Source organism: Micropterus salmoides, unplaced genomic scaffold (assembly GCF_014851395.1).
Source record: "Micropterus salmoides isolate LMB-PRFRI ecotype aquatic unplaced genomic scaffold, ASM1485139v1 Ms_hic_scaffold_6, whole genome shotgun sequence".
NCBI classification, from domain to species: Eukaryota; Metazoa; Chordata; class Actinopteri; order Centrarchiformes; family Centrarchidae; genus Micropterus; species Micropterus salmoides.
The window spans coordinates 1844865-1862946 of record NW_024044348.1 but is presented as its reverse complement, the minus strand read 5'-3'; the positions used below and the strand labels follow the sequence as shown (position 1 = coordinate 1862946).

Sequence of the window (18082 nt, the reverse complement as noted above, 5' to 3'; positions counted from 1 at the left end):
GTGTGTCTGTAGTCCATGGCGCAGAAGGAAGACATGGAGGAGAGGATCACCACCCTGGAGAAGCGCTACCTGGCAGCTCAGCGGGAGGCTACCTCCGTCCATGACCTTAACGACAAGTTGGAGAATGAAGTGGCCAACAAGGAGTCCCTCTTCAGACAAGTAGGCCCCGTGCTTCTATGATTAGGAATTACTGAAGCCTGCATCGATGTGTGCGTGGATTCTTAAAGACCAAGCTTGCTGTGTCATTTAGGGTCAGCTATTTTGTTGCTTCCCTCCAGTTTAAATCACCAGCACATTTGCACGTCCATGTCGTCAAGCATGCAGCTAGAACTAGATGGATAAATAAATAAATATTAAAGAGTCTTATACAGTGTAGAGCATTTTCCTAAAGGATAACCATTAAAACAAATACCTCACAAATCCAAAATATAGCTTACAAAATCCAGTACTTCTAAGGGCATAAGCTGTTAGACGTGCAGATAATTAGCTTGCTAGACATTTACTAAAACGTAGGTAGGCTATCACGTTGCTTTCACGTGAACTCGGCAGGTATATTAGCTGTAGCTAGCCTATCCAATAAATATAAGCATCATGTAAAAACATAGAAATAATCTCACATACCTCATTGGCCGTGTTAACTCGAGGGGAGTAAGAAAAGAAAGTTCAAGCTGTACAAGTCTTCCCCTAATCCAATCGTACAGCTTGAACCTGGCAAGAACTCTCCCTCTAAGGGATATCCGTTCTGTTATGTAACTATTATACAGGTCATTTTAGACATACAGTGTGTTCTTCATTAAAGTGACATCTATACACATTTGCACATTGTAATTGGACTTTGAGTATATAAGACACGTGTTGATTTTGGAGTTTGAGTCTCAGAGTTGTCAGCCAGCAGAAATCGTCTGCAATTCTCCTTGGCAGTTTTCAAACCCCTGCTAATGAATTCCTGTTGTATTCACACACTGACCAGCGCAGCAGGCACTAAATGGGAGGCCTCAAAGACACTAGCTTGTTTCTTTACACGTACTCACTGAGATGGAGATGTCTCTCTCCTCTTTTCTTATGGGTTTTGTCTGTCTTTGTGTCATTATGAATGCTCTCTTCCGCACTTCCTGCCCACCCCACCATTACCCATCCCTACCCCCGGTCTCCCTTTGTCTCCCCCTCTTTCTTCCCCTGTCCTACAGTCTTATTTCTTGCCACTGTCTTCACCTTGTGGAACTGAAAGCAAACCCTGAGGCCAGGATGTAGCCCAGGCGAGTCTTCAGCAAGCTTGCTAATGACTGTTTGCTTTTGGTTTGTTTGTTGTAGACTGAGGACAGAAACCGGCAACTCCAAGAGAAGCTGGAGCTGGCTGAGCAGAAGCTGCAGCAGATCATTCGCAAGGCAGAGACTCTGCCTGAGGTGGAAGCTGAGCTAGCCCAGAGGGTAGCTGCCCTCACAAAGGTACCAGCACCTGTCCACTGCCCCGTGCACCTCTTAACCCACCTTTTTTATTTGGGATTTAATGCAATACTTTAATATATTCAAATGTTACTTATTAATCAGAAGGCTTTGTAAATCCAGAACCTTAAAAGTTAAAGGAATATGAATTAACAAAATATTGCTACTCCTAACTGTGAACCCCAACCTTGACATACAGTGAGTGCCAGGCAACATAACGTAAGGACTGTTAGATTAGTTTCTTTACATTGTAACAACCAGGAGCTGCCTGCGGAAGCTGCTGAGGAAGCCATTGTTTATGTTACTCCAAATGTCCACAGGGACCTATTTTTAGAGATTTGGCTCATGTTTTTGTCCATTTATAGTTTGACTCTTTGTCCTGGACAACACATGCTGCTGCTAAACCTGCGCGGGCAATTTAGCACCTTATTAGTATTGGAACTGGCTCGCAGTGCATCTCTGAAATTTAAGTTTTATTCTCATCTGAGTCATCATGAGTCTATCAGGAAGCAGACGCCTCTTCTCTGTCCATTTTGCAGTTTCCCCTCTCCTTTCTTTTCTTTTACAAAATATAACAAACTATAAACAATATGCAACTCAACTAACTGAGCATGCAGTGGTCCTGGCGATCCCAAAGTCATGATTATACTGTGCCTATGCTACGTTACAGACATTCCATACTAATTAATACTTTCCCACTCAGTCTCGTATCCCATCTAAACAACTTCCTCCATGCATTTTTAATGATTGTGACTCATTTCCTCTTTGGTTAGAGCTTAAGCCGTATAGTTGCTCTATAGAACATGGCAGTTAGACAGACATGGGTGGAAATGGAAAGAAATGCCTCTGTATGTTTAATATTGCCTCCGTGCAGTTTCAGGACATCAACGTAAATCATCCATTCTTTTCAGTCTTCTCAGTCTCTCTTCTGCAGTCTAATATAACATCCAAGTGGTATTATTCCTGCTCTAACACATAGGGCTGTAACACTCACAACTTATATCCCACTTAAAACTGACTTCACCTCGGTACATTCTTCCACACTTGCCAGTGTTGCAGGGAAGAAATGTGCATTCAGAATAATCAAACATGGAGGAGAGTGAAGCTTACTCAGAAATGGGTAATGCTGAACAGCAGGAATCAGACCATGCAAGCAAAAACAAGGAGCTCATATCTCAGAGCGAAATCTGTTGAATGGACGAGCCACACAACACTATCCGGCAGTTTCAGTCACGATTTGTGTGTCAGGTAACGTTTCCCACAGACATTCAGCTTCCTTTCTTCCTTTTGTTGTGATGTTAGCTATAGCAGCAGGAGAGTTGTGAGCATCGCTGTCTGGAGCTGCCGCGCTGGTTCTGGGGCCGTATCCCTTCACGTTAGCTTTGCATCAACAAGTAGCGACAGATTGCTAACCCACAACCTAGCTAACATTAGTTACATTACTTGCTGTGTCGTTGTTCACTCTATATCATGGTATTTGTCCTGGTGTTGGATTTCTCCAAAATCACATTGCCCACCTTTTATGAAGCAGATAAATATCCTGAGGACCGATGGTATTTCATTGAATTAGCAAAACATTGTATGTAACTATTTCAGGATATGTATTGTTATTTGGATATGAACAGAACTGTATTGTGATATGGGATTTTCGTCACATCGCACAGCCCTACTAATACAATATGTCGTCTGTCTGTCTACCTGTTCTGTCTTGCTGAATCTACAGCATCTGTCCATTTTCTTCCTCCAGCCACTCTTTGTAATTGTGCTCAAGTTCACATTAAAAGTGTACCCTCTTTGTCATTTCGTTCTTTCTTTCTGTCATGCTCTGTTCTTGTGTGCTCTTCATGCTGCCCGTAACCACCTCCTTGTCAAACCCCTAGTGTGCTCTGTGTGACTCGAAAGGCGCTCAGACTCAGAAGAAGGTAGACCAGCTTCACTCACAGAGCTAAACTCTGGATAACCTCCTGGATACTGGAAAACTTAACCAGGTTCATAGAAACGAATGGCAGTATTTACAGTTCCAGAACTACAGAAGAAAAGAAAAATTTGTGCATGATTTAAAATCACCTAATTTCAATTTTAGTGCCTGGTTAAGTTCAGTGTCAGACTATATCTAAAAATGCTGTTGTGTCGTATTGCGCCTGAAACCTAGACCCTGACATGGCCTTCTCTGTACGCCTGTGTGTTTGTGCTTCATGTGCTAGTGAGCTGCGTTGATCAGAACTTCATGAAAGACCATCCTAGTTTGGTGTCTAACACAAACAGGAAGTGCCAGTTGATTTGGGCTCAAAGACTTGTGGGGACCCTGCCCTTTAGAGCCACAAAACACTGGAACAGGCTGTGTCACAGAAACATGTTTACCATCCTATTGGCGCTTACATAATTAAGACTGAGAATATCAGTTATACACTGGTTATATTTGTGTAATTGTAGATGAAATACTGAATTAACTGTTGTTTCATGAGTCAGTAATGGCATAAACAAGCCGGTAGAACTGGGAAGTATTTGCTGCTCAATGTGTTTTACTTTTTCTTTGGGTTGTGCTGTTTTGCTGTCCTCTCCTGATGCAGCTGGTGCATGATTCTCGAACTCTGGCTGTAAGTTGGTAGATGCTTGCTTCCCAGGCTTTTGATGTTGGTGATCCCATCCTTTTGAAGGACTTGGGCTTTCCAGCCAAAACCTGTGTCCTTCTCCAGGATGGATGACAAACTCCAGGGGGAGATCAAAGTCTAGCACTTCTCATTAGCTCTGAGAGGATTGAATATACTGAGGCTTGGATATCTTTGTACAGAAAAGCTTAAAAAAAAGTATTGTCCCCCATTTTTAGGCAGAGGAACGCCATGGCAATGTGGAGGAGAGACTGAGGCAGCTGGAGGCCCAGCTGGAGGAGAAGAACCAGGAACTGCTCAGGGTGAGAGATCAGCTGTCTCTACATTAGGCCTACTCCTTGCAGTTTTACTGCCTTTTAAGACAGTCTTAACGTGTGCCTTTTTTTTGTATAGGCACGGCAGCGAGAGAAGATGAACGAGGAGCACAACAAGCGTCTGTCTGAGACAGTGGACAAGCTCCTTTCAGAGTCCAACGAGAGACTCCAGCTTCACCTCAAAGAGAGGATGTCTGCCTTGGAGGACAAGGTGAATATTACATAAAGTCTCTGAGACTAGTCAAGAGGCAGACAAGCTGAAGTAGTCTTTGCCATAAGATTTGTTGTTTCTCCACTGTGTGTCCCGTTGGTAATGACATCACATGTCATGGTGCATGGTTCTCAGCTCAGTCACCGGTTATTTGCTATGAGCTTATTCCGTCTCTTTCCAGAATGCCCTGATAAGAGAACTGGAGCACACCAAGAAGCTGATTGAGGAGTCTCACCATGAGAAGGTGAGAGATCATTTAAAGTATAAGCTGATTCTTCCCCTTGTAAATGCTCCGTATTTGTATAGCGCCGTCTTTTTGACCACTCAAAGCGCTTTTACACACACATTCAATCACTGAGCCTAAGTGCTCAAACAGAAACTAACATTCACACTGGTGGAACAGCCACCAGGGGCAATTTGGGGTTCAGTATCTTGCCCAAGGACACTTCGACATGCAGCCTGGAGGAGCCGGGGATTGAACCGCCGACCTTCCGATTAACGGGCAACCTGCTCCACCTCCTGAGCCACAGCCCCTTGTATCTGTGTTCTATAAATGGTAACTTTTTCCTTAAGGCGACTGTATCTACACCAAATGATTGCTATGTCTGTAAATGTCCTCTCTTATAGGAGCAGCTCCTGATCCAGATTGAGACTATGAGGGCAGAGAGCGAGCAGGGTAGGAGCAGGAGTAACTCCTTACTACATGGGTGAGTCAGTTCACTGGAAGAGTTCACAGATTCAGCCTCTAACCTCTCAGAGTCTTTCTGATTGTTTTTTAAAAATGTGTTTTTCCAGACGGTCTCAGATGGGCAGCACTCCGGACTTCAGGTATCCAGTGTCTGCTTCCTCAATGATGGACAGTAACTCAGACCATTATGGCAGCGCTCTTGTGCTGAGACGGCCTCAAAAAGGACGGATGGCGGCACTACGGGACGAGCCATCGAAGGTGAGAGCTCCCGGCACATCTGCTGTCGGCTCACATACTATATATAAAATTTGAGTTCATGGAGCATAAACACAGAATAGCTAATTTTCTAATCAAATGAGAACGTTAGAACTTGTGGAATCACGTGTCCAGGTTTGGCACTTCTGACCAGGAGGTTGGCAGGTTTTCATGTGGTCTCTCCCCCTTCTGAAATGATTGAATTTACTAGAAGGGTCATTTGGTTTGGTCTTCTTCGTAACACATGTTATTTGTATCGTGCCTTTTTCCTTCCTCTACCTGTTTAAGTTCTTTCTGCTGATTTTGATCTTCTTCTCCATTTCTTTCTGTTTGCTTCCACTCTGGACATCAGCGACATGTAAGTCAGTGTGGTGGAGAGAACGGTGACAGTTGTCTGTGTGCTGCATTAATGGCAAATACTCAAGGATCCTGCTAACTGTCTCTTATCCCTTCTCCCTACGATATCCTTTTCCGCTTTCAACTTCTCTTTGAATACTTGTTATCTTGATCTCTCCATCCCGTTGTGTACCTGTATGGATGAATCCAGGTGCAGACTTTGAATGAGCAGGAGTGGGAGCGCATGCAGCAGGCCAACGTTCTGGCAAATGTGGCCCAGGCGTTTGAGAGCGACATGGATGCTTCAGACCTGGAGGAGGATCGAGAGACGATCTTCAGCTCGGTGGACCTGCTGTCCCCTGGTGGCCAGGCTGACGCACAGACCCTCGCTTTAATGCTGCAGGAGCAGCTGGACGCCATCAATAATGAAATTAGGTACCAGCAGCTACAGAGCTACCATGACAGGCATCCCAAAACCTGGCCTCTTGTCACTTCTATCTTTTTCAAAATGTCATTCAGTAGTGTGTAAATTTAACTTCATTTTCTCCTTCTGCTTCCTTTATTGTGACAGAATGATCCAAGAGGAGAAGGAGAGCACCGCCATCCGGGCAGAGGAGATTGAGTGCCGGGTGGGCAGCGGCGATAGCCTAGGAGGACGTTTCCGCTCAATGGGCTCCATCCCTCCGTCACTGTGTGCGGGCTCTTCGTTGGGCGGCTCACCCCCAGGCTCTGGCCACTCCACCCCCAGACGCATTCCCCGTAGCCCCAACAGAGAACTGGACCGCATGGGTGTCATGACCTTGGTAACCCTTCCTTTACTTTGATATGTTTCCCGACCAGGCTCATGCATCTGCAGTGAATAGCATATTTAATTCACTAGTATTAACTCATAAGTCGAATAAGTCAGAATTACAGTTTCCTTCATACTAATTTTTATGTTGGTCTTTTGGTTTGTTGTCTTTCTGTAGTTTTGGTCCAAGAGTCTAGTTCCTCCAAAAGTGCTTTAACACTGTTTGCCTTTCCATGTTGATGTTGTGTATTTATGCTGTCTCCTCTCGCCAGTGTGATTAGTGCACTAATATTTTCTGTGTATGTGTGAGAGTATGTAACCGTGTGTACATGTAACTGCCCCCTACCCATAGCAATATTGCTATGACCCCTACATCATCCAGAGCTCCCTCTCCCAGCAGACCGTAACTTACCTGCCCTATGGTGCAACTGGCTTCAGTCCTCCCCCTCAAGCCTATAGCTATGCACCATACTTTCAGGTACCAGTGGAACTCTCCACAGCTCCCTTCCTTTTCTCCCCAGATGGGTGCCTCTTCCTCTCTGTTCTGTTTCATCAGTTTACATCTCATAAAACACAAAGGAAGCTGATAAACATTTTTCCCCCGATGCGTGCTAAACGCATCACTTTGCTTTAAGAATACTGTGACAATAAATTAATTTGAGCTCTGTGTGAGAGTGGAGTAATACCCCATGAACAAAACTACAGGTCTTGTGTCAATATTCTCCATACATGTGAGTATTTGGACAATGAGTTGAAAGGGCCACACCTTTCAACTGGGGACCAGAATTCCCTTTTATGGATAATACTAGCAGAACAAAAGCATTGTTGTTTTGGTTTAGAAACTAGAGAGTACACACCCGCTCACCGGTGTACCTCTGGTCCTCCCGTCTGCACACAGGACTGCCTTTCTTTGTGAATCGCTTTGGTTTTGGCCACAGGTCTGTGCAACAGGCTGCCAGTGCTTTTGTGTCTCATAGGGGTTACTGGACAGTCACTGTGCTGTATTTACAACATTAGCCACCCAACTAATTGTCAAGCTAATTTTACTTTTACTTTTTTAATGTTGCAAAAAAGAAAATGCGATCTAGGTGCGTTCTCATCAGCTGGTTTGGAGAGAATAAACCAGACTACAGCGAGTGTATTTACGTCAGTAATTGACGTTACATTACTGTAATAAATAAGGAGGATGTGTTGCAAACCAGAAACAGAACCAGCTCGTGGCAGTGTTTCCCACAGAATTAAGGTGGGTGGGCCTTGGACCCTCTCGGGGGAAAATCTCGTGCATTTTAAAGTAAAATGCACAAGATTTACCGTAGTTACCTTAAAAGTAAAGTGGCTGTCAAGAGTCAGATGCCAAAGTGTGCGAGTGCGCGAGCTTACAGCAGCGGGGAGATGTTAACATTTCCGTGGCGGGCCGCCATGGTCTCGTTAATTAATGGGAGACACTGCGTGGACCTGAAGACCATTGATCTGAGAAAAATGGAGAGGTCCTTTTTTGCAAAATAAAGGTTTTTCAGATTTTGCCATTTCTATCATCCTAACGCGATACTTCAAAATGTGCATAACAAAACGTTGATGGAAACACGGCTATTTATTGTACTTCAGCTTACAGAGCCTTGTTTCTCATACGCCGGTTACGCCTGCTAGGCTTGGCTTGCACTCTTTTCAGCCTCTCCACGGCAGACGCACTTCTTTAAACACAGTTGGGTTTCAAAATTTTGGTTCGGGGGAACTGTAATGCCGTTGGTTTTCCTGTTAACAGCGGAGCTTGTATTACTTATTACTCATCAGTCAGTCCTTCCAGGAGTTTGCGATCTTACGATTGCAAGAAATGATCAGTCCTTGCAAGATTTCTGGGAGGTTTAGGTGTCCTATTTGTTGTTGTTGATGAAAATGAAGTCATCGTGCATTGGATTGATTGCAGAGCAGTTACTGTCTAATTCAAATGTTGCAGTACTGTTGCAGTGAAAAGCTGGCATACTGTTCTGCTGAGAGTGAGGGATTTAAACAGTTCATGAAGTTTATTAAACTAGGGCTGTAACACATTACAGACATGGAAGGATTGCTGCTTTTATTTTGTCAGCCATGTCCGCCTTAACATAGTTCTGTTTTTAATCTTGCTATGATAAACCTTCACATCTGTTATGAAGCATCAGGGAAACTAATTTCTAAATAAGAAGACACTAGAAGAAAAGGAACATTTTAGGTGATTAAATACATTTTCTGCTCACCGCCTCAATTTTCTCTTCCTGTTTCCCTTTTATAGCTCACTAATCTCTTCCTTGCCCTGGCCTCACTTTGTCAGTTGAGGAAAGGAAATGAGTGATTAGGTATTTTCCTCCTGGGGGCAAGAGAAACTCCCATAGATATGTGGCACGCTGATGGTTTATTTGCTCTGCTAATGCCAGGCCTGTGAGGAATGCAGCGAGGGCAAATCCTCCCCCTTTTTTAGGTGCACAGTGGAAAATATGACTAGAACAGCTCTGGTTCATAAATTCAGGTGTCGTGCTGCCCTTGGTTAAGTGAAAACTACCACATAAAGCAAAACCACCCTGTTAACTTTCAATCTAACTTGCTCATAGCGTTGTGTGAGACTTCAACACCCATGTTAATCAGCAGTAACCTGCCAGCTGCTTGTCTACCTATCTGGTCAATTATTCAAATAGATTTCATCAAGTGTTTGGTTCCACTTAAAGTGTAAAAGTCTGCACTTCTCTAATATCCTCTAATATTCCTTTATTTTCCTTTAGCTAGGCTGCACCTATCCTACCGTCCTTACCCCGCCTTCAGCAGGGTTGTTTTGCAGTGTCTCCTGACTGGGTGCAGTGGTGTTCCTGCAGACTTTTATTTTCCCAAGAACTGCATGTTTTTACTGCACTATTAAAGTAACACTTTACTCTGGGTCTCCTCAGTGAGGGGTGTGTGTGCCAGTATACATCGGTAAATGTATATCTTGTTGTGATTTGCTGCTCTTGTGTTTGTGCGTGGCTTGGTTCCAACGCTGGTCTGTTTTGCGTCTGACTAACTGCTTTTCTCCTTTCTCCTTTTTTGCCATGCTTCAGCCTAGTGACCTGCGCAAGCACCGCAGGAAGGTAAACTAGAGACCAGCTGTACTGGGCTCTGTCGGCTACTTGTCTATTATCCTCACTCCCTCATCTCCCATCTCTAGCCCCCTCACGTGCAAACCACAATGTTAAACTTTGGTTTCTCTATTCCATCCTGCAAAAATACATCCGGGACCAATTGATGCTTATGCATACAGTCTTAAAATCCCATTCATGAACATTTGAAGGTGAAAATTTATTTTTTACCCCATTCTTGAACTGTTGTTATTCTCCGGCTGAAACGATTAACAGATTAATTGCAACAATGTTGATAATTAATTATTTAAATAAGTTTTCAAGCTGCAGATTTTTAAATTTGCTTTTCTTTGTCTTGCATCTTAATAATTAAAAGTCTTTCTGGTTTTGGATTGGTTAGTGTTTTAAATTGTGGTGTGCATTTTTCAGTTTTCATTAATAATGAAAATAATTGCTATTTGCACCCCTAAACTAGTCATTATAAAGTTGTGGGATACCAAGCGAGTCTTCCAAAACTACTCTTTGCACAAGAAGTGAGATTGTCTGAAGTGGAAATCAGAGAACTGTAGGTGGAACACAAGTTGAACTGTTATTGTGAAGCAGTATGCCTTGCTGCTTTGGCACCAGGTTGATGTTTTGGAGTTTGTCACCTGTTGCATCTGTGACTTGACATAGTTCTAAAATCTAAAACAGGATGAGAAGCCAAAATCAGCTCTGTACCAGAACTTAATATTAACAGGACATAATGCTAATTACTAAGGTAAAGAACGATATTGTGAATAATCGCATTACTACCTAGTAGGGCTCACCCCAAATACTCGAAGATTCGATGCTTCTATGGGTGGAGCCTGATTCGTTTGTCAGTCACAGTTGACGCTTCGCAGCGAAACAAGGATCATGCCGTTTTGGCGATATGGCGGTGCTCAACGTCTGAAACTACCAGTTTCCCCCTGATAAGTTAACGTGCAGCCTGTTAAAATATACATTTCAACGTTTAATGCTGTAAATAAACATGTTTATAAAGTGCGTGAATAAATCCAAAATTGTAACCCTGGGGCGTCAGTGCGCATGTGTAGGTGTGGCGTGTGTGTGTGTGTAGTGGCTGAAGAGACGGAGCCCCGGCTTCACCGGTGTTGTGCCGAGTTGTTCGCACCTCGCGGGTCTTTTGGATAATTTATTATCACCGTTGATGAACCACACAAGGAATATTTTACTGTTTTTAAATAGCCGGCTACTTGAAATAGACCCGCGACGTAAAACTCTGTTAAGACCTGTGAATGGCAGGCGAGAGAGAGAGAGAGAGAGAGAGAGAATAAGCCTCGGTTTAGCTTCGGCTCGCTATTGCCGCGCACAAAAACAGTCGACTGTAGGCGGGACTGGACGATTTTGATTAGACTATGTAAATCCTTAATCGGGGACAGCCCTACTATCTAGTGAAATGCAGTATGTATGTAGTGGTCACAGACCTCTTGGAGTGTAGCTGCGTGGTGCATAAATAATGTATAGTGTAAAGTTAATGAACCAGCTTTCTACTTACCAGCTGTGTGTGCAGAGTAAAGGGTGTGCTCTTCATTTCCTTACCTCATGGTCTGTGCGGAGTAAAATCCCGGAGTGATGCATGTCAATAATTTATGTCTCTCCCACTGTTACGCAGTCTGCTCAGGATGACAAGGCCACTATCCAATGTGAGACGTCACCCCCTACCACTCCACGCTCCATGCGCCTAAACAGGGATGCAGGGCATGCTGCAAGCCACGAGGACATTAGAGATATTCGAGGGTAAGACCTGCACCTGAAGAAACTTTGAAATGTTCATTTTACCTCTTTGATCTTTCTTAATCACTTACCTTTGGCCCCGTAGTCTGGCTGGCCTGCAGGACGGCCAAGGTAGTAACCCCAGCAGCAGCAACAGCAGCCAGGACTCCCTCAACAAAGCAGCCAAGAAGAAGAGTATCAAGTCTTCTATTGGACGCCTTTTTGGGAAGAAGGAGAAGGGCCGACCCAGCATTCCCGGCAAGGACTCCCCCAGCCAAGGTCAGACATTAGGAACAGGGTTTTTATTCCGCTCCAGCACATGTTTAGCCTATCAGTATGGCTGTGTTCCTGGCCCTGTCAGATCTCTGAGCAGGGTGTTTCTTCATGTTCCTAGCTGGCACTCCTGAGGCAGAGAGCTCTCCTAAGGATGGCCTGGGAATGGGCACCCTGGGTGGCCCTGCAGAGAAGAACAGGAAGCTGCAGAAGAAGTAAGTGTCTTCCTAACAGCGCCCCCCCATCCTCTGCTGTCTCCACATTTTATGTAAGCTGAGAAACATGTTTAAAGGTGAAGAGATGCCGCCCTACCATACATGATGCCTATACTGGTACACAGTGTTAATAATGTACAAGTCCCTTTGTGTTATCGTGGGCTTCGTGCTCCTGCTGCAGTCCATGGCTGGCTAAGACGCTCACTTCCCGCCACCTGACTCACACTCACTCCTATCAGCTCATCTCCCTTCCATTCCGCACCCAGTCATTTCCATTGCCCTCATCTCCCACACCTATTTTATGTTTTCCCTGTCATTCTTAGTCAAACAGATTGCAAACGCCGTAAATGTTGTTTTGTGTCCATGTAGCTCTTAAATTAGCATCCGTTCATTCTTTCTCTTTGTTTTGTCAACCTCCCTCTTCTTTTTTTTTTTCATCATCCCCTTCTCATTCTGTTTAGTCCAAAGACAGGGTAAGTCGGTTCATATTGCTTTTGCTTTGCCTTATCTTGTTCCTCAACAATGAGGTTCCAACAACTGTCCCTCCGAATGTTTGATGTCATGCTGCTCTTTACCCTGCTTTCCACACTGGAGCTTAACTAACAGCAATGTGTGTGTGCTGATATTTAGTGAGAGAAAGGTTTTCCTGTTGGAGCATGGAGTTATGCACCACAACTACAGGAAAGATTAGAAAGAAAGTTAATGGCAGAATCTGACAAATAGTTGCCGTAAATAAAAAAAAAAATCATAATTCACTAAAGCACAATTGCAGTGTTGTTACAAATTTATTTAAAGTTGTTGGTTAAGAACCGGCTTTTGGATTTATCTGTTAATCTTTTTATAATGGCAGATCTGTCAAAAGAGAGAATGGGCTTCTTTAAAGGTGAAATGTGGTACACAACCCCATCTAGTGGCCAAATACGACTGCCTCCTTCATTTGATAGCATCAATAAAGGCTTGCTGCCACACTAGTGAATTGAAACAACTTTCAGAGAAAATGAATCAGAAGCTGCCTTCCAACATCCCCGAAAAACCTCCAGGGATTCTCTGCTAAACGGCATTGTTCCTTTATTACAGACTGAGAATGTGCATGAAATGGATGTAGACATGTACAGCTTTCCTGCCTTAAATACTTCCCCTCTATGCATGTAACGCACCTTACAGTTGTAGAGGAACGCATCCAAACCTAAGTCATTTTCTAAGTGGACTCTACTGTCTAATGAAGCACCTCAATCCCGAAGCCCTGGCTATGACTCCCAGGGGCTTATAACAAAAGACCCATCTGGTTAAACCCGAAAACGACTGAGGAGGTTTTGACAAACACTTTTGGTCTGTATAGGCCTGTGTTTTCTTAATACTTTTTAAATGATTAGATTTTGTTCAAGGTTTTTCCAGATGAGCATGTTTGAGTCTTTCTGGGTTTCTGTTTCTTTGTTTTCTCTCAAACTCCTGCTCTCTCTGTTTGGAGTATGCATGTCAGTTGATGTCTGGGGTTTGTGTACATGTCTTTTCCAAAGATGGGCTCTGTGTTTGGGGTGTGTGGCTGTATGTGTGTAGGTTTTTGTAGGTATTACGTATTGGCTTTAATGGTATATTTTGTGTTTCAGGCATGAATTACTGGAGGAGGCTCGCAGGCAGGGCCTGCCGTTCGCCCAGTGGGACGGACCAACTGTTGTGGTTTGGCTGGAGGTACGCCACCAAACACCATTCAAACCAGTAACATTTCTGTCAGCATTTATCAAGGTTAACAAATGGCACTGTCTCCCGTCTGCCCCCTTCTGGTCAGCTGTGGGTGGGCATGCCAGCCTGGTACGTGGCTGCATGCCGTGCCAACGTGAAGAGCGGAGCCATTATGTCAGCGCTATCAGACACGGAGATCCAAAGGGAGATTGGCATCAGCAACCCGTTACATCGTCTGAAACTGCGCCTGGCCATCCAGGAAATCATGTCTCTCACCAGCCCTTCGGCCCCGCCGACATCGAGAACGGTACTTTCTTCTGTTGGGTGTGGACTAAAAGCCACCTACTCTACAGGGTGTACACTCCCACATGTAGCGCTCAGTCTGTATGAAGGTGGCGTTTTGCCCATCCAAAGTATTGATGATGCTTTCTAACTCTCTGTCTGCACATTCTTATCATCTGATTGAGCACGACTTGCATTGCATTAACATTTCAACTGCCTATACACTAAACATGTACTAATGATCAGAACAAAGTAGTTTTGGTTTTCATTCTTTTGCTAACAGTGATAAAGGTAATGAACAAACTTTTCTTCTCTTCATCCCGCTCTCTTTCTGTCCTTCATCACTCTTTCCTCTTTACACACTTCTCTCACTTGGGGATTGGGGGGGTGTCAAATGATCAGACCACAGGAAACGTTTGGGTCACACATGAAGAAATGGAAAGTTTGGCAGCCACACCTCCCACGGTTAGTCTACCCTGATTGGCTGGGCACTGGTGGCTTCTTGCGTCAGTGGTGACCATTGAGGCTCGTTCCAAGTTGCCTTCAGGACAGCTAAACCTTACTTACTGCATGCATAAATTAATATTTCACACTTAAATGTGGATGATCCATCTAGTATTTATCTGACTTTGTGCCGTCTCACTGGGCAACTTGAAACAAGGCCGCCTTCTTTCTGCTAGTTTGTCATTTTCTTTCCTCCTCGTTGGTATTGGTAGTTTTCTTGTCTCTTCCCGTTGGTGTGTGTCCGTTTCTGCTTTAACGTTAGTTAGTGTTTTGTGTGTATGTGTGTTAGTACTGGATAGTTACTTTAAAATAAGACACCTGCTGCTAAGTTTAAGGCCATTTCTCTTTACATTTTGAACAAGTGGTGCCAGGTATCAAACAATGGCAGACGAACAAGAGAAAATAAGCATGAAGTACTCCACTGTCACTGTAAATATGGCTGTTTCTGGAACAGTGCAGTGTACTAGGGTTGGGCAATTTGACGATGTAGTATACATTAGTCTGCTGTCAGATTGTGCCTTAAAGTTTGCTTTAGTATCTCTCGGTGTATTATACCATTGTGGGCAAATCAATGAGCATGAGAATAGATGTATTGAAATCCTTTTATTTGTCCTCTCTTTTTAAACACACAGTTTCTAAATCGATTGTCAATTTTGTTTTGTGAAGTACAAGATATATTGAAAAATAAAATTACATAACAGTAATAGATGGATTTTATCCATTTTGCCCACTCCCACAGTTTTCACCATTATTATTTCCTCTTTGATCCCTTAACATGAATTTATCTTGCTTGTTGTTATTTTACTTTGTCTGGCTTGAATGATATTTTCCACATTAAGCTGCTCTAACCCAGCACTGCTGCCTCACTAACCCCTCGCCTTTCTGTTCTTCTCACCATGCTCACTCTAACCATGCTAACACCAGGAGGATGACGAGGGTAGCTGGGCCCAGGTTTGCACACAATCCCCTAAAACCTTCCAAATTTTTACTGTTCTTAACACCATCTTTTAGTCGTTGTTTGTTCTTTTGAAGTATATCAGTTTTCCCTCTGTATTTAATTCCAGGTCACTTTTCACTAATTTACAACAAGCATGTTTGGAGTGATCCATTCAAATTGTGCAGTTTTACCCCTTACATTTGTACACCACAGTATATTATTACGTTGGTGCATCGTCTGCAGACCGCTTTCCTCTTGGGTGTCATGTGTCATGTGAGTGTAATCGCAGCCTGTGCGATTAGAAAATCTCGTTTTATCACATAGAGATAATATTGTTCAGCCCTACTAAATACCCCGGTGGTGGTGTTTGTTAGTAGTTATAACATAGTCCAAACCAACTGCAGATAACAAGCCCAGAACATGAGGTTTTATGATTTTAAGGGCACCGGAAGTATAGGAACGAAAGGTTAATAATGCATACATAATGACACGAGTCCTGCCTTTCCATTATAGCGCAACCCTAAGAAAATTCAATGTAAAATAAAATGAATAAATCCTAACTTTTTAAGGATTTTCCCCTTCTAACCCGGGTAATACCACGTACTTTAAAGGGAGATCTTAAAAGTGGCAGGCAGAAAGTCCTCTGCTCCATACTATCTGCAGGTGGCCAGAGGCTAAATCAGAAACAAGAAAAGAGGCTGTGAGGTGCTGTAACTTCAGAAAACAGAACATTTTAAGCCCAGATTGTTTTCTTTGCTTTTTATTCGATATAATATAGTATTTTGGTGAACCGTTCTCAACAAGGAACAATTCTCATTGCTGCTTGAACTTGTAGGAGGAGCTCAGTGGTTTCATCTAGTGGTTGTGTAGCTGAAGTGCAGGGGTATCAGAAGGAAACCTGTGGTTGACTGGTTTGTCATCACAGGGTTTTGTCACTAACAGTGCAGCAAGTCGGGTTTCCTGTGTAAAAAAAAAAAAACCCAACCCAGATAGCGTTAGTCTACCTTCAGCATGACATGGTATTTGATTCAGTCGTGTCTAATCTACCTGCGGCGTTTAGATTTATACCACAGCTCCACTTATCAAACCTTCTTAGTGGTCATGTACTTCCAGTCAAAGTTTTTATTAAGCATTCTAAATAATTCTGGATGAAAACAATATTGTTATTAATTCCACAAAATACAGAAAACACATAAAAGTAAATTAAGGAATGTTTTCTCTGTAGTTTGTGTACTTGAAAATGATTCATTATACATTGAGTTTTCTAATGAAGCATTTGTAGCAGACAGAATACTTTATATTTACTGTAATTGTGTATATTAACATAACACATGACATTAAAATAACCGTTTATGCTAGAACTGTCTAAATATGGACTTATTTGAATAATCTATGCAATGTATCAGCTGAAGTTGGATTTTTACAAGCCATGATGAATTTATTGTCATACAGAGAAAGTTAACTGTATTTATGACTAAACAAACGGCGTAAGCTCTTGTAAGAAAGATGACGGGTGTGAATCAAAATATATAAAATATAATTTTCAGTATCCTTGAGTAGTAAGTTGAGTAGTTTCTCATAAATAACACCCTCTCACAGATACTTGCTAAGCCATCTCTTCTCTGACCTCAGACACTGGCGTATGGAGACATGAACCACGAGTGGATTGGTAATGAGTGGCTGCCCAGCCTGGGTTTACCGCAGTACCGTTCCTACTTCATGGAGTCCCTGGTGGACGCCCGCATGCTTGACCACCTCACCAAGAAGGACCTTAGGGGACAGCTCAAAATGGTGGATAGCTTCCACAGGTAAAGCACAACAATTAACGGATAACACTGGTGTTTTTTATTTTATCTTCTATTATTCCCAATGAACTCCCTGAAGAGACCAAAATCAACAACGAATGTTCCCCACATAGTATTGTCTATGTATCCAAAGCTATAGACCTCCATTGTTGTCTGAACAACACTGTTAAACACAAATGCTGCTGCACTGGCGAGTCCTAATGCGAAACACGGAATTTACATCAATGGTACAAGAGTAGACTTTGCTAAGGTGACAACAAGGGGATCCAAATAAACCACTGTCTTTGTGTCTGTACAATAGGAACAGTTTCCAGTGTGGCGTTATGAGTCTGAGGAGGCTCAACTATGACAGGAAGGAGCTGGAGAGGAGAAGGGAAGAGTCTCAGTACGAGAATAAAGGTAACAAACACCCTCCTGATTTATGAGTCCAACTAAATTCCAGAGATTCACCAATACACATTCACCCACTTTAAATGACGCTATAATACACTCAGGCTGGATCTCTGTCACTGTTGACTGTGGCATTTCAGAAGTGCTGGTGTGGAGTAACGAGCGTGTGATCAGCTGGATTCAGGCCATCGGGCTGAAAGAGTACAGTGGCAACCTTTATGAAAGCGGGGTCCATGGAGCGCTGCTCGCCCTCGACGAAACGTTTGATCACAATACCCTGGCCCTACTGCTGCAGATCCCCACGCAGAACACACAGGTACACACAGCTGCTTCACCAACTTAAAGACTATAGGCTTTAATTTGGGATGCCACACCGAACTGAAAATTGTTGACCGAAGCTGAAAGTGAACATAATGGAAAAACTTTCCCGAATACAGTACACAGGTCTTCACAGGTTTTCCATTTATTTTGCCAATTTTGTCCATAAATGAAATGGTCAGAATGAGCTTTCTCCT

General features: G+C 43.3%; 1 protein-coding gene across 11 annotated transcripts in view; it reads left to right on the top strand.

Annotated features, from left to right (window-relative positions):
- Positions 1 to 18082, top strand: part of ppfia1 (PTPRF interacting protein alpha 1) — a 47446-nt gene that overhangs the window by 24515 nt on the left and 4849 nt on the right. For 3 of the 11 annotated variants that reach the window (XM_038700654.1, XM_038700653.1, XM_038700652.1), the window contains exons 8-28: positions 13 to 159; positions 1312 to 1446; positions 4271 to 4354; positions 4446 to 4577; positions 4759 to 4821; positions 5205 to 5284; positions 5373 to 5523; positions 6068 to 6291; positions 6428 to 6659; positions 9709 to 9738; positions 11381 to 11505; positions 11588 to 11760; positions 11876 to 11969; positions 12431 to 12442; positions 13577 to 13658; positions 13756 to 13956; positions 14334 to 14396; positions 15360 to 15386; positions 17005 to 17180; positions 17479 to 17576; positions 17708 to 17883. In XM_038700654.1, the coding sequence (XP_038556582.1) occupies positions 13 to 159; positions 1312 to 1446; positions 4271 to 4354; positions 4446 to 4577; positions 4759 to 4821; positions 5205 to 5284; positions 5373 to 5523; positions 6068 to 6291; positions 6428 to 6659; positions 9709 to 9738; positions 11381 to 11505; positions 11588 to 11760; positions 11876 to 11969; positions 12431 to 12442; positions 13577 to 13658; positions 13756 to 13956; positions 14334 to 14396; positions 15360 to 15386; positions 17005 to 17180; positions 17479 to 17576; positions 17708 to 17883 (2505 nt within the window). The remainder of the gene's footprint in view (positions 1 to 12; positions 160 to 1311; positions 1447 to 4270; positions 4355 to 4445; positions 4578 to 4758; positions 4822 to 5204; positions 5285 to 5372; positions 5524 to 6067; positions 6292 to 6427; positions 6660 to 9708; positions 9739 to 11380; positions 11506 to 11587; positions 11761 to 11875; positions 11970 to 12430; positions 12443 to 13576; positions 13659 to 13755; positions 13957 to 14333; positions 14397 to 15359; positions 15387 to 17004; positions 17181 to 17478; positions 17577 to 17707; positions 17884 to 18082) is intronic. The other 8 variants (XM_038700657.1, XM_038700656.1, XM_038700663.1 and 5 more) reach the window with 6 other exon arrangements.